The sequence below is a fragment of the Giraffa tippelskirchi genome, chromosome 2 (assembly GCF_054371585.1).
Source record: "Giraffa tippelskirchi isolate mGirTip1 chromosome 2, T2T-mGirTip1v1.2.pri, whole genome shotgun sequence".
In the NCBI taxonomy this organism is placed as follows: domain Eukaryota; kingdom Metazoa; phylum Chordata; class Mammalia; order Artiodactyla; family Giraffidae; genus Giraffa; species Giraffa tippelskirchi.
The window spans coordinates 64,832,611-64,847,471 of record NC_137276.1 but is presented as its reverse complement, the minus strand read 5'-3'; the positions used below and the strand labels follow the sequence as shown (position 1 = coordinate 64,847,471).

The 14,861-nt window shown below is 46.7% G+C and overlaps 1 protein-coding gene across 1 annotated transcript in view; it reads left to right on the top strand.

Moving 5' to 3' along the window:
- CDH23 (cadherin related 23) overlaps nucleotides 1-14,861 on the top strand; it is a 434,929-nt gene that overhangs the window by 291,094 nt on the left and 128,974 nt on the right. The window contains exons 15-17 of the mRNA XM_081567063.1: nucleotides 7,528-7,765; nucleotides 9,176-9,281; nucleotides 10,970-11,097. Of these exons, the coding sequence (XP_081423189.1) occupies nucleotides 7,528-7,765; nucleotides 9,176-9,281; nucleotides 10,970-11,097 (472 nt within the window). The remainder of the gene's footprint in view (nucleotides 1-7,527; nucleotides 7,766-9,175; nucleotides 9,282-10,969; nucleotides 11,098-14,861) is intronic.

Here is a 14,861-nt window from a genome sequence, read left to right as displayed (position 1 = left end):
GAGTTGGTGATGGACAGGAAGGCCTGGCGTGCTGCGATTCTTGAGGTCGCAAAGAGTTGGACTCGACTGAGCAACTGAACTGAACTGATTTCTTACCTTTTTCTGTATATTTGTTTTTACTGGTGAGTTTTCACATTCATGAATTTTTTGTTTCTAATTTAGACCTTTTCTGCCTAGAGAATTTCCTTTAGAATTTGTTGTGAAGTGTATCTGTTGGTGCTGAATTCTCTTAGCTTTTACTTGTCTATAAAGCTTCTGATTTCTGCGTTAAATCTGAATAAAAGCCTTGCTGGGTAAAGTATTCTTGATTGTGGGTTCTTCTCTTTCAACACTTTAGATATATTGTGCCACTCCCTCCTGGCCTGTAGAATTGCTACTGAGCAATCAGCTGATAAACTCATGAGAGTTCCCTTGTATGTTATTTGTTGCTTTTCTCTTGTTACTTTAAATATTTTTTTGTCAGTTTAATTACTAATATGTCTCAGAATCTTCCTGTTTGGGTTTAAAGACTCCCAAAGATGGAGGAGCTTAGTAGGCTGCAGTCCATGGGTTTGCTAAGGATCGGACACGACTGAGCGACTTCACTTTCACTTTTCACTTTCATGCATTGGAGAAGGAAATGGCAGCCCACTCCAGTGTTCTTGCCTGGAGAATCCCAGGGACGGGGGAGCCTGGTGGGCTCCTGTCTGTGGGGTCGCACAGAGTCGGACACGACTGAGCGACTTAGCAGCAGCAGCAGCAAAGAGCCCCTCTTTGGAACTCTTTGTGATTCCTAGACTTGGGTGCCTGTTCCTTTTCCCATGTTAAAGAAACTTGCAGCTACTATCTCTTCAAATATTTCTCAGGTCTTCTCTCTGACCTTTCTCTCTCTTCTCCTCTGGGACCCCTATTATGCAAATGTTGGTGCATTTAATGTTGTCCCAGAGGTCTCTTAGACTGTCTTAATTTTTTAGTCTTTTTTCTCTATTCTGTTCTGTGACAGTGATTCCTACCATTCTGTCTTCCATATTGTCTGTATTCTGCCTCATTATTCTGCCATTGATTCCTTCTAGTGTGTTTTTCATTTCAGATATTGTATTGTTCATCTGTTTGTTTGTTCTTTAGTTCTCCTAGGTCTTTGTTAAATATTTCCTATGTCTTCTTGATTTGTGGCTCCATTATTTTTCTGAGAGCTAGGAACATCTTTACTGTCATTACTCTGAGTTCTTTTTTGGGTAGATTGCCTATCTCCTGTTTACTTAGTTGTTCTTCTAGGATTTTATCTTTTACCTTCATCTGGGACACATTCTTCTGCTGTTTCATTTTGTCTAACTTTCTGTGATTGTGGTTTCTGTTCTACAGAGTGCAGGGTTGTAGTTCTTCTTGCTTCTGCTTTCTGCCCCACTGTTGGATGAGGCTATCTGAGAGGCTTGTGCAGACTTCCTGACAGGAACAACTGGTTCCTGCCAGTGGCAGGTGGAGCTGGATCTTGTCCTTCTGGTGGATAGAGACATGTCAGAGGGTGTGTTTAGCGGGCAGCTGTGTGGGACCTGAGAAAATATTTTAAGAGATAATAGCTTCAAGCTTCTTTAACACTGCTGAAAGTCCAGAAGACTTTCAGCAGCCTGTATGCTAACAGGTGGGGCTGTGTCCCCACATTGTTGGCTGTTTGGTCTGAGGTGTCTCAGCACTGGAGCCTGCAGGCTTTTGGTTGGAGCCAGGCCTTAATGTGAAAATGGCTGCCTCCAAGAGGGTTCCCAATGAGTACTCCCCAGAACTACCGCCTCCAGTTTCTTTGTCCATGCATTAAGCCATAGTTGCTCCACCTTCACAGTAGATCCTCCAATACCAGTGGGTAGGTGTGGCCCAGGCTCTTATGTGATCGCTTATGTGATCACTACTTTTTTCCTGGGTGCTGGTGGTCATACTCCATGAATGGAGTTTCTATTTCCCCCAGTCCTTTGGAATTTCTGCAATCAAACCCTGCTGGCCTTCAAAGCCAGATTCTCTGGGGCCTCTCTTCCCATTGTCATGCTCCTAGGCTGGAGAGCCTGACATAGGGCTCAGAACTTTCACTCCTATGGGAGAACTTCTATGATATAATTATTTTCCAGTGGGTCACCCATCCAGGAGGTATGGGATTTGATTTTATCACAATTGCATCCCTCCTACTATCTTGTTGTGACTTCTTCCTTGTGTTTGGATGTAGGATATCCTTTTTGATAGGTTCTAGCTTCTTATTGTTGATGGTTGTTCATCAGTTAATTGTGATTTTAGTGTTTTTGTAAGAAAAGATAAGGTTACATCCTTCTACTCCATCATCATGTCTTCCAAGAAGAACTTTTTTTTTCTTTTCCTTGTGCTTCATCTAGCTTCACTTGCTATTTATAGGGTACCTCAGACAGAGGCCTCCACCCAGCACTTCAGACCAGAGTTCCTCTGATCTATGTGTCTGCGTTTATGCCAATACCATACTGTTTTGGTTCCTGTAACTTTGTAATATAGTTTGAAATCAGGGAGTGTGATGGCTCTAGCTTTGTTCTATTTTCTCAAGATTAGTTTGGCTCTGGGGTTCTATTATGGTTCCACACAAATTTTAGAATTATTGTTCCATTTCTGTGAAAAGTGCCATTGGAATTTTGATAGAGATTGCATTGAATCTGCAGATAGCTTTAAGTAGTATGGACATTTTAGCAATATTAATTCTTTCAATCCATGAGCATGGACTATCTTTTTATTTGTCTTTTTCAGTCTCTCTCATCAATGTCATATTTTTCAGTGTATAGGTTTTTCACCTCTTTGGTTAAATTTATTCCTAGGTAGTAGTTTACTGTTTTTTTGTGTGCAATTGAAAGTGAGACTTTTTTCTTAATTTTTCTTCCTGATAGTTCATTATTAGTGTGAAGAAACAGAACAGATTTTTGTATGTTGATTTTGCATCTTGCAGCTTTACCAAATTCCTTTTATTTTAACCTTTTTTTTTTTTTTGGTGGAGTGATTTGGGTTTTCTACATATAATATCATGTCATCTGTAAGTAGTGACAATGTTACTTCTCTTCTGATTTGAATGCCCTCTTTTTTCTTGCTTAATTGTTCTAACTAGGACTTCTAGTACTATATTGAATGAAAGTGACACGAGTGGGCATCGTTATCTTGTCCCTGATATTAGAGAAAAAGCTTTCAGACTTTCAGCATTGAGTATAATGTTAGCTGTGAGCTTGTCACACATGGCTTTTATTATCTTGAGGTACTTTTCCTCTATATCCAGTTTGTTGACAGTTGGTATCATAAATGTATACCAAATTTTGTCAGATGCTTATTCTGTGTTTTTTAAGATGATTTATTTATTATTTTCAGCTGTTCTGGGTCTTCATTGCTACACATGGGCTTTCTCTAGTTGTGTTGAGCAGAAGCTACTCTTCATTGATGTGCGTGGGCTTGTTGCAATGGCTTCTCTTGTTGCAGAGCATGGGCTCTAGGAGCACAGGCTTCATTAGTTACAGACTGTGGGCTCAGTAGTTGTGCCTCACGGGCTTTAAAGCACTGGCTTGGTAGTTGTGGCACATAGACTTAGTTGCTACACAGCATGTAGGATATTCCCAGAACAGGGATTGGACCTATGTCTCCTACATTGGCAGGCAGATTATTAACCACTAGACCACCAGGGAAGCCCTTATTCTGTGTTTATTGAGATGATCATATGATACGATCTTTTCACTGTGTTAATGTCATGTGTCACACTGATCTGCAGATATTGAACCATCAGGTTTTGTTTTTTTTTTTTGCATTCCAGTCCCCTATAATGAAAAGGGCATCTTTTTTGGGTGTTAGTTCTAGAAGGTCTTGTAGGTCTTCATAGAATCGTTCAACTTCAGCTTCTTCAGCATTACTGGTCGGGGCATAGTCTTGGATTACCGTGATATTGAATGGTTTGCCTTGGAAACGAACAGAGATCATTCCGTTGTTTTTGAGATTGCATCCAAGTACTGCATTTCGGACTCTTTTGTTGACCATGATGGCTACTCCATTTCTTCTAAGGGATTCTTGCCCACAGTAGTAGATATAATGGTCATCTGAGTTAAATTCACCCATTCCAGTCCATCTTAGTTCGCTGATTCCTAGAATGTCGACGTTCACTCTTGCCATCTCCTGTTTGACCACTTCCAGTTTGCCTTGATTCGTGGAGCTAACATTCCAGCTTCCTATGCAATATTGCTCTTTACAGCATCGAACCTTACTTCTATCACCAGTCACATCCACAACTGAGTGTTGTTTTTGCTTTGGCTCCATCCCTTCATTCTTTCAGGAGTTATTTCTCCACTGATCTCCAGTAGCATATTGGGTACCTACCGACCTGGGGAGTTCATCTTTCAGTGTCCTATATTTTTGCCTTTTCATACTGTTTTGGGGGTTCTCAAGGCAAGAATACTGAAGTGGTTTGCCATTCCCTTCTCCAGTGGACCACATTCTGTCAGACCTCTCCACCAAGACCCATCCAACTTGGGTGGCCCCACTCGGCATGGCTTAGTATCATTGAGTTAGACAAGGCTGTGGTCTGTGTGATCAGATTGGCTAGTTGTCTGTGATTGTGGTTTCACTCTGTCTGCCCTCTGATGCCCTCTGTCAGTGCCTACCATCTTACTTGGGTTTCTCTTACCTTGGACATGGGGTATCTCTTCATGGCTGATCCAGCAAAGCACAGCCGCAGAGGTTCATGACATTGTACAGGAGACAGGAATCAAGACCATCCCCAAGAAAAAGAAATGCAAAAAAGCAAAATGGCTGTCTGAGGAGCCCTTACAAATAGCTGGGAAAAGAAGAGAAGCAAAAAGCAAAGGACAGAAGGAAAGATATACCCATTTGAATGCAGAGTTCCAAAGAATAGCAAGGAGAGATAAGAAAGCCTTCCTCAATGATCAATGCAAAGAAATAAAGGAAAACAATAGAATGGGAAAGACTAGAGATCTCTTCAAGAAAATTACAGATACCAAGGGAACATTTCATGCAAAGATGGGCTCAATAAAGGACAGAAATGGTAGGGACCTAACAGAAGCAGAGATGTTAAGAAGAAGTGGCAAGAATACACAGAAGAACTGTACAAAAAGATCTTCAGGACCCAGATAATCATGATGGTGTAATCACTCACCTAGAGCCAGACATCCTGGAATGTGAAGTCAAGTGGGCCTTAGCATCACTACGAACAAAGCTAGTGGAGGTGATGGAATTCCAGTTGAGCTATTTCAAATCCTGAAAGATGATGCTGTGAATGTGCTGCACTCAATATGCCAGCAAATCTTGAAAACTCAGCAGTGGCCACAGGACTGGAAAAGGTCAGTTTTCATTCCAATCCCAAAGAAAGGCAATGCCAAAGAATTCTCAAACTACCGTACAATTGCACTCATCTCACATGCTAGCAAAGTAATGCTCAAAATTCTCCAAGCCAGGCTTCAGCAATACGTGAACCGTGAACTTCCGGATGTTCAAGCTGGTTTTAGAAAAGGCAGAGGAACCAGAGATCAACTTGCCAACAGTTGCTGGGTCATCAAAAAACCAAGAGAGTTCCAGAAAAACATCTATTTCTGCTTTATTAACTACGCCAAAGCCTTTGACTGTGTGGATCACAATAAACTGTGGAAATTCTGAAAGAAATGGGAATACCAGACCACCTTACCTGCCTCTTGAGAAACCTGTGTGCAGGTCAGGAAGCAATAGTTAGAACTGGACATGGAACAACAGACTGGTTCCAAATAGGAAAAGGAGTATGTCAAGACTGTATATTGTCACCCTGCTTATTTAACTTATATGCAGAGTACATCATGAGAAATGCTGGGCTGGAAGAAGTACAAGCTGGAATCAAGATTGCCGGGAGAAATATCAATAACCTCAGATATGCAGATGACACCACATTATGGCAGAAAGTGAAGAAGAACTAAAGGGCCTCTTGATGAAAGTGAAAGAAGAGAGTGAAAAAGTTGACTTAAAACTTAACATTCAGAAAACTAAGATCATGGCATCCTATCCCATCACCTCATGGGAAATAGATGGGGAAACAGTGGAAACAGTGTCAGACGTTATTTTTCTGGGCTCCAAAATCACTGCAGATCGTGATTGCAGCCATGAAATTATAAGACGCTTACTCCTTGGAAGGAAAGTTATGACCAACCTAGACAGTATATTAAAAAACAAAGACATCACTTTGTCAACAAAGGTCCGTCGAGTCAAGGCTATGGTTTTTCCAGTAGTCATGTATGGATGTGAGAGTTGGACTATGAAGAAAGCTGAGCTCTGAAGAATTGATGCTTTGAACTGTGGTGTTGGAGAAGACTCTTGAGAGTCCCTTGGACTGCAAGGAGATCCAGCCAGTCCTGGTTGAGATCAGTCCTGGGTGTTCATTGGAAGGACTGATGCTGAAGCTGAAACTCTAATACTTTGGCCACCTGATGCAAAGAGTTGACTCATTTGAAAAGACCCTGATGCTGGGAAAGATTTAGGAAAGGAGAAGGGGATGACAGAGGATGAGATGGTTGGATGGCATCATGGACTCAATGGACATGGGTTTGGGTGGACTCCAGGAGTTGGTGATAGACAGGGAGGCCTGATGTGCTGCAGTTCATGGGGTCACAAAGAGTCAGACACAACTGAGTGACTGAACTGAACTGAACTGAACTGAACCATCTTTGCATCCCTGGAATGAATCCCACTTGATTATGGTGTATGATCTTCTTAACATTCTGTTGAATTTGATCTGCTAATGTTTTGTGAGGTTTTTGCATCTTTGTTCATCAGAGATATTGGCCTGTAATTTTCTTGTGTTGTCCTTATCTGGTTTTGGTATCAGGGTAATGCTGGACTCATAAAATGAGTTTGGAAGTATTCCTTACTCTTCTCTTTTGGGAGAGAGTTTGAGAAGGATTGGAATTGATTGTTCTTCAAATTTTTGATCGAGTTCACTAGTGTAGCCACCTGGTCTCGGACTTTTGTTTGGGGGAGATTTTTGATTACTGAGTTTATCTCCTTACCAGTAACCAGTGTGTTCAGATTTTCTATTTCTTCATGATTTAGTCTTGGTAGGCTATGTGTTTCTAGGAATTTATCCATTTCTTCTAGATTGTTCGGTTTGTTGGCATATGATTTTCCTTAGTAGTTGCTAATAATCTTTTGTACTTCTGTGGTATCAGTTTTAAGAATTTCTGACCATGGCAGTTCCTTAACATCTAAATATCTCCAGTAGGCAGAAACTCTTGTCCACAGCAAGAGGAGTGTCATTCTGCCCAAGTTTCCTCATTGATTAAATCAACATACTCCTGCCCTTTCAGTATCTGACCACCATTCATCTCTCATGTGGTGCTCATCCCTGCCCACCACCTCCTGTTAAACATAGCTGCTCTTCTTATTTAGGGAAAATGACAAAGAAGGCAAATTTCAGGCTTCGTTAATGTCTCTCTGTTAATCACCTTGGGCAAGGACAGGCTGGTAAATGCAGGCCCTTATCCACAAACTGCTTTAAACCAGGGTGTCCTTTCCCTTCCTCCTCCCGGCCTGACACAGGTTCTCTCTGGACAAGGACACAGGACTCATCATGCTGATTGCCAGACTGGACTACGAGCTCATCCAGCGCTTCACCTTGACAGTCATTGCCCGGGACGGGGGCGGTGAGGAGACCACAGGCCGGGTCAGGATCAATGTGTTGGATGTCAACGACAACATGCCCACCTTCCAGAAGGATGCCTATGTGGGCGCCCTGAGAGAGAACGAGCCTTCCGTCACACAGCTGGTGCGGCTCCGGGTAAGGTTCCGGGGTGCCCTTTGATCTGTCTGTTTCCCTTGTCCTTCTCTCTCTCTGCCGTCTCCTTGACTACCCCTTTGTAAAGCCACTGCAAGAAGTGCTGACCACCCATCCGCAAAGGATTCTGCTCAGATCAGGGGTCACATTCTCGATCTATGTCAGGCCCACCTCTGAGCATCGCTTTGCATCCCTGGTTACTAAGTAAGACTAGTGTCTGCTTTGGCTTAGATTTTAGGTCTCCAGTCACTATCCCCCATCTCCTTTGGTGAGTGCCAAGCAGTTCCTTGTGTAAGGTCTCCCATCCAAACCCTTTAGTGATTGCCTACAGTCAGATACTACTGCAGCTGGAAGGCACCAGAGACTGTGGGCACAACCCAGTTCATGGAAGGGGAAACAGGAAGTGAGCGGCAGGCCCAGTGAATTAGTAGAGAGCCAGGACCAGAACTTGGGACTCCGTGCTTCAAGCATCCTCCTGCAGTGAGTCCCTCCACCATACGTCGATGACCTGTAACCAGAAACTTCTTAACATCTCATGCCCCTGCCTCACTCTGCCGACCCAGAGTGACAGGACCCAGAGCCTCCAATTAGAACTTATTTCTGAAGGAGGCAGGGATAAAGGCAAGGTGGAAGAGGTGGGCATGGGGGACACACAGAAGGCACGACCATGTGCCCACCCAGTATGGACGTGGCTCCCCAGTAGACCCTGCCCAGCTCCTCTTACACGCAGACCGGAGGGAAGCCCCTGGAGGCTCCTAGGGTCAGAGACATTTGGAAAGAGCTAATTAATGCAGCCACAGCAGAGACAGTCAAGGAAAAGGAGGATACCCGACCCCGTTCCAAGTGTCTTCTTCTCTCCTTGCATTCATGCAACCTGCACTTATTAGACATCTACTGTGTGCCAAACACTGGGCTGAACTCTAGGTATCAGTTGCAGTCAAGAAACGAAGTTCCTTCTCACATGGAGCTGACAGTCTGAGCAAAGAAGGCAGAAAGTAGACAAGAAGCTATAATCAGGAAGGAGACTAATCGGGTGTCCAGCACAGGACCTAATCCAGTCCAGTGGTCAGGGAAGGCTTCCATGCGTAGGAAGGTCCAGCTGGGACTAGGGGTCTAGGTGATGGTCATGCCGGGTGTGGTGGAGACCCTTTTCATCCTCTGGATAAGGCCCAGGCTTCCTCTATTCCTTCTAGGCCTTCAGCCTGCCCTCTAGGTTCTCCAGGATACCTCCACACCCCTACATCATGTGTGTCTGCTGGGAGCCAGAGGGTAGCCTCCAACTCGGTGACAAGGAGGGCCTGGATCACCCAGAGAAGGGTGCTCAGAGAGGGGCCAGCCCTTCCTTCCTCCCATCCTCTTCTGGCCCCAGTGTCACTGAAAGCTCATGGTCTCTGTTCATCATCTTCCTTCCAGGCAACAGATGAAGACTCCCCTCCCAACAACCAGATCACCTACAGCATTGTCAATGCCTCCGCCTTCAGCAGCTACTTCGACATCAGCGTGTATGAAGGCTATGGTGGTACGTGCAGGAATGAGGGCCCGGCCTGGGGAGGAGGGTCGACAGGTGGGAACAGCGCTGCACCTCAAACCTCTCTTAGGAGGGGACCCTTCTGCCTCCCAGACACCCTGGACCACTTGGGGAGCTGCCCCACAGCTCCTGTCGGCTGGAGCAGCATGTGGCATGGGGTCACCTTTTCATAGGCTCAAGATCTGTGTCTCTGATCAGCCAGATCTTTGAATCTTAGTTTTGTGGCCAGCTGGGCTTCTTAAGTTACCACCATGTGTGGGGTCTCTATTAAGAAAAGGTGTCTGGGCAGATCTGCGGTGTGTGTGAGGTATGGGGAGGCTTATTAGCCAAGCTTCCCCATCATTTGGGCATGTTGTGGCTATTGCCCAGCCCTTCCTGGCAGTGGCCTTTCCCTGCCTGGCCAGGCATAGTTCCATACTCTGGAACTTGCCCCACTGTGGGTCCTGATCCCAGGAGCCCAGGAAGGAAATAGCAACAATAACCTCAAGCTCCAAGATCCCAAGAGACTGCTTATTTTTCTTCCGAGGCCCAGAGACAGAGGGCGATTTGCCAAAGTCACACAGCAAAACTGTCCAGGCAGGCCCTTGTGATCTGGCTCTTGGTTGCCTTTCAGTACCTGCCTCCCCACCAGAGTCCAAACTCTGAAAACCACTTGCACTCTCTCCCCTGACAGGGGCCACTTCTGTGTCTTTGCAGATTCTGCTCCTTCCACTGCGAAAGCCCTTCCTCCTGATCCCTTTGCCCTGCTTCCCTTTTACCTCTGGCTACCTTTAAGATCATTTGGATGTCCTCTCCTCTGCGAAGCTTCCCTAATGCTGGAAGATGAGCTCAGTGTCCCCAAGACAGAGCAGATGGGCACTGGGTGACTCTGAGTGTGGGGCTCACTCCTCCTCCCACCCCACAGTTGTGTCAGAGACATGTACCTGCAGAAGCTGCATCCTGGCTCAGGATGCTACAGCCTAAGGACCTCTGTAAGATCTGTGTCCCCCTTTTAAAAGCTGAGCAGTCCCACACCTCTGCCCACCCTCATACCTCACCACCTTCTCAGCAAGAAGAACCCTTCTTGGGTTTTATATTACTAAAGTGGTAATTGTGTTTCTGTTTCCCAAATAGAAAGTGGCAGTTTAATATTGTGGTTAATGCCACTGGAGAAGGAAATGGCAACCCACTCCAGTGTTCTTGCCTGGAGAATCCCAGGGACAGGGGAGCCTGATGGGCTTCCGTCTATGGGGTCGCACAGAGTCGGACACAACTGAAGCGACTTAGCAGTTAGCAATGCTTATGCAGACTACCCATGCCTTCACTCCCAAGCCAGTACCTCTTCCCTCCCAAAACTGAAAATCAGTGGCTTTGCATGAAAGAAAAAGGTGAGAGTTCAGGCATGTGCAGTGTGTCTCTGGGGGAAGACACTGAACCTCTCTGAGCCTACTTTCCTCATCTGTAAAGTGGGGCTTACATTACCACCAAAATAGTTGCCACCTGCTGGACTCAACAGTGGGCCTGGCACAGATCAAGTAGTCAGTAAACCTCAGTCAAGCCTATGAGGATCTGGGAGTTCACAGGCAGGAGGGGAAAACCAGGCCGAGCCAGCCATATCCTCTCTCCAAAGGGGAGCCCCGGCCAAATGGGCAAGTAAAGTCTGCTTACAGAGGGCCTGGGGCCCTGTCCTGTCATTTCAGTGATCAGCGTGAGCCGCCCCCTGGATTATGAACAGATACCCAATGGGCTGATTTATCTGACCGTCATGGCCAAGGACGCTGGCAACCCCCCTCTAAACAGCACTGTCTCTGTCACTATTGAGGTGTTTGTAAGTACCCAGGGGTGCACTGGCCTTGCTATTCTGGGAAATGGGGTGGTGAGTGTGGTCCCAGAGTGCTGGAGCCCCGCTAAAACCCTGTGTCCCCACATCCTTGGCTGTCCCCACAGCTCGGAGCATTACTCAGACTGTCCCAAAGGCTGTCCCTTAGCAAACTGCCTCCCCACTTGGCCAGGGAAGGTGCAGGGCCCTGGGACCCAAGGATAGCTTGATGGTCCTGTTCTAATTTCATTTCAGAGCCTCAGGACCCCCTCTGGGGTGGAATAGGAGCTGGAGCTCATGCAGGGAGATAATGTCCTATGTTCCTTCATTTATAGCCACATTCCGTGAAGTTCAAGGGAATTCCTGGAAGGTCATCTTCTCTCTTCTATCTCTCTCTGGGCCCCTCTTTCTTCTTCACTTCCTTTTTCCATTCCTCTGAAGATCTAAAGGGGCCTGAAACCAAACCACAGCTTGTCTGACACGAATATCAAGCACACCTTAGTGCTTTCTGTGTCTGAAATTATCAGTCACTAAATCCATCTCCACACTGGTTCATTGGCCCCACATAACTCCCCCAGCAATCCCAAGGATGCAGATCGTGGTCTGACACCAGGCCAGTGGGCCTTCCCGCCCCCAACCCTGCCAGCCCAGATACCCACCCCCATCCCATAAAGGCTGCTGCCAGTGGAGACAGTGAACACATGCTGATGGAAGAGTTAGTGCATTACCGGCTCCGGGAGGATTTGATCAGATTGTCAGGTTAGGAGATTCGCTGTGATTTGACAAAGGCTCAGCAGGCAGGTTGCTGGATGACCTTCCTATCCCAGCTGGCCAACATCCCCTGGTGCTGCCTCACACCTGACTTTATCGAGCCTCATCCTCTCAACCCAAGACTGAGCCTCCAGGGCCAGCCCTGAGCAGGGGACCCCATTTGCTTACAGAATACGATGGGGTGGGCAGTGATGGAAAAGTCTAGGGTGATGCCTGGAGGAACCTTACATCTGGGCATATGGGAGCAGCATTTAGAGGGAGCATGGGACAGAGAGACTCTATAGAACCAGGTCCAGGAAATGGAAGGGCAGAGTCTAGGACCCTCATGTGACACTTCAGGCTCCAGGGGGTGCCCAGAAGGAGATCATCAAAAATCCAAAAGCATGCCTGCCTTTAACCTGAGACCACCCACCTGAAACCCAAGGCTAAGAGCGGAGAAGCATGGTGCACTTGCTACCAACCCTGACCACGTCCTGGTATTCTTGCCTGCATGGCCCTGACCCTGATCACAGCCCCCAGTGCCCCCTTAATCTTGGCCACACTCATAACCCTTACCAGTCCCCCCACCACCACCAACAGTTTCAATCAGAATCCTGCTCTGCTCAAGCAAGCAGTGAATTCTTCCTGTGTGTGCTGTGCAGTAGAGACTGGGGAGGGATATGCAGGTGACTATGAACCCTGCTCCCCCACAAAGGGACACTGAATAGAGAGAGGAGCATGGCTTGGGAGGCGTATGGCTTTGACACTCAGCCCTGCCACCCTCTAGCCATGTGATCTGGGATTCTTTTCCTCTCTGAAACTCAGTTTCCTCATGAGAGTGGGGATCCTCATGGTACTACCTCATGATACTGTCATGACGATTAAGCGTGATCATGTGGGTGGTACTTGGCTCCAGTAACGTGGGCCATCTTACTGCTGGTGAGACAGACATGTTCCAGTGACAGCATCCATGCACCAGGCTCTCTAATGCACAGGGAGTTCCAGGAAATTCAGCTGGGCAGAGAAGGACCTGCTCTAGGCTTTTTGGAAACAGATATGACAGAGGGTGAGAGTAGGGGAGGTTTAGGCAAATAAGTTGAGGTGTTCCATGCTACCCGGGTATGGGCACGTAGCACTGACCAAGTGGAAATTCAAACTTCTTGAGCTTCGTGCTGTGCCAGCTGCTTTCACATTACACAGGCTCTCTCGATCCCATTCTGCAGACGAGGCAGCTGAGGCTCAGGGAGCGAACATAGCTGGTGCAAGGTCACCAGTGCCTTCCTCACTTTCTGGCTGGTAAGTGGCATTTGAACTTACCTCCAGTCCTAGTTAGCCAAGATTTGAACTCTGACCAGTCTGACTCCTGGGCTCACGTTCTACCCACCACACTCCTAGGCTTGGAGGCTTGGACATCCCAGTCTTCATGTGACTGAGACCAGTGTGCCTCAGAGTTCATGTGGATTCCCCAGGTGTCTTCTTTTTTTTTTTTTTATTATTATTATTATTTTTATAAATTTATTTATTTTAGTTGGGGGCTAATTACTTTACAATATTGTAATAGTTTTTGCCATACATTGACATGAATCAGCCATGGGTTTACATGTGTTCCCCCTCCTGGACCCCCCTCCCACCTCCCTCCCCATCCCATCCCTCTGGGTCATCCCATTGCCCCGGCCCTGAGCCCTTGTCTCATGCATGGAACATGGAATGGTGTTCTGTTTCACATATGATAATATACATGTTTCAATGCTATTCTCCCAGAACGTCCCACCCTCACCTTCTCCCTCAGAGTCCAAAAATTGTTCTATGCATCTGTGTCTCTTATTCTGTCCCGCATATAGGGTTATCGTTACCATCTTTCAAATTCCATATATATGCATTAGTATACTGTATTGTTGTTTTTCTTCCCAGGCGTCTTCTTAAAATGCAAATTCTCACTTAGCACATCTGGGAAAGGGCTGAGGCTCTGCATTTCTACATGCTCCCATGAGACGCTGATCCTTCTGGCCAGGGAACCACTCTTTGAGTAGTGGGGCCTTCAAAAATTTGCCCTCATGGGATCTTGAATCCCAGGAACTGCCCCAAATCCCAGCCCGCTTCCCAACCTGTAGTCAGCTAAGAAAGGACCTGGAAAGGGCCTCTCTCTCTTTTTGCCTCAACCCCTCACATGGAGCTGGATCAGGAAGTAAATGGCCCAGAGACAGAACTGACCTTTTATCTACTGTGAATACGGGAGTGACCAGCAGCCTCCACCTCCCTCCCTGATACCAGGGAGCGGGGTTCTCCATGTCCAGGGGCAAGTGAGGGCAGGAGTCCACCTGGCTGCTGTCCTCTCAGCAAGCCAGCATGTTCCCTGGCCTGGAGCCACCTCAGTCCAACAGAAGGGGTGCTATTTTCTGATTTCCTCACAACCGTCATGCAGGTCAGCAGGGACTCTGTACTTCCCTTCTGGGTCTGCCCTGGCCCATGGCAGCAGGGCAGATCTGGTAACAAAGACAGGTACCACCTTGACTGTGAGTGAGCATCATCTCTTGAGCAGAGCTTTGGGACAGTGCAGTCACTTGTGTCTAAGGACCACACTTGAAAAGGTCACCGCCTCCGGGTTGGTTTTTCATGTGGGTGATTTTTAAGTAGCTGTCACTTGACTGAGGTGCCTCCTCCCTCTTCCAAAGGGATTTTCACTCAACAGAAAAGAAAAAAAAAAATAGGCCCCAGTAGAGATGAAGGAGTTGATGGCAGCATTTACTGCTCAGGTTGCGGGTGGGGAGAGGCAGATCAAGGCGACAGGGCTGTGCAAGGAGGGGGCAGGCGTGAGGGCCAGGTGATTCCTTTTCATCCACTGCTTGTTGGTTTTTAATAAAGAAGTCAAACTCGGTTTGTAGATTTCCCATTAGGGGACAATAAGCTTTTGTAGAGGGAGCCGCTGAATTAGAACTAATAGCGAATGTAGCACCAGGATCCGGGGAAATATCAGCGCTAATAAGTTTCTGCCTCATGCTTTGTCACTGACATTCTCCGTGCCG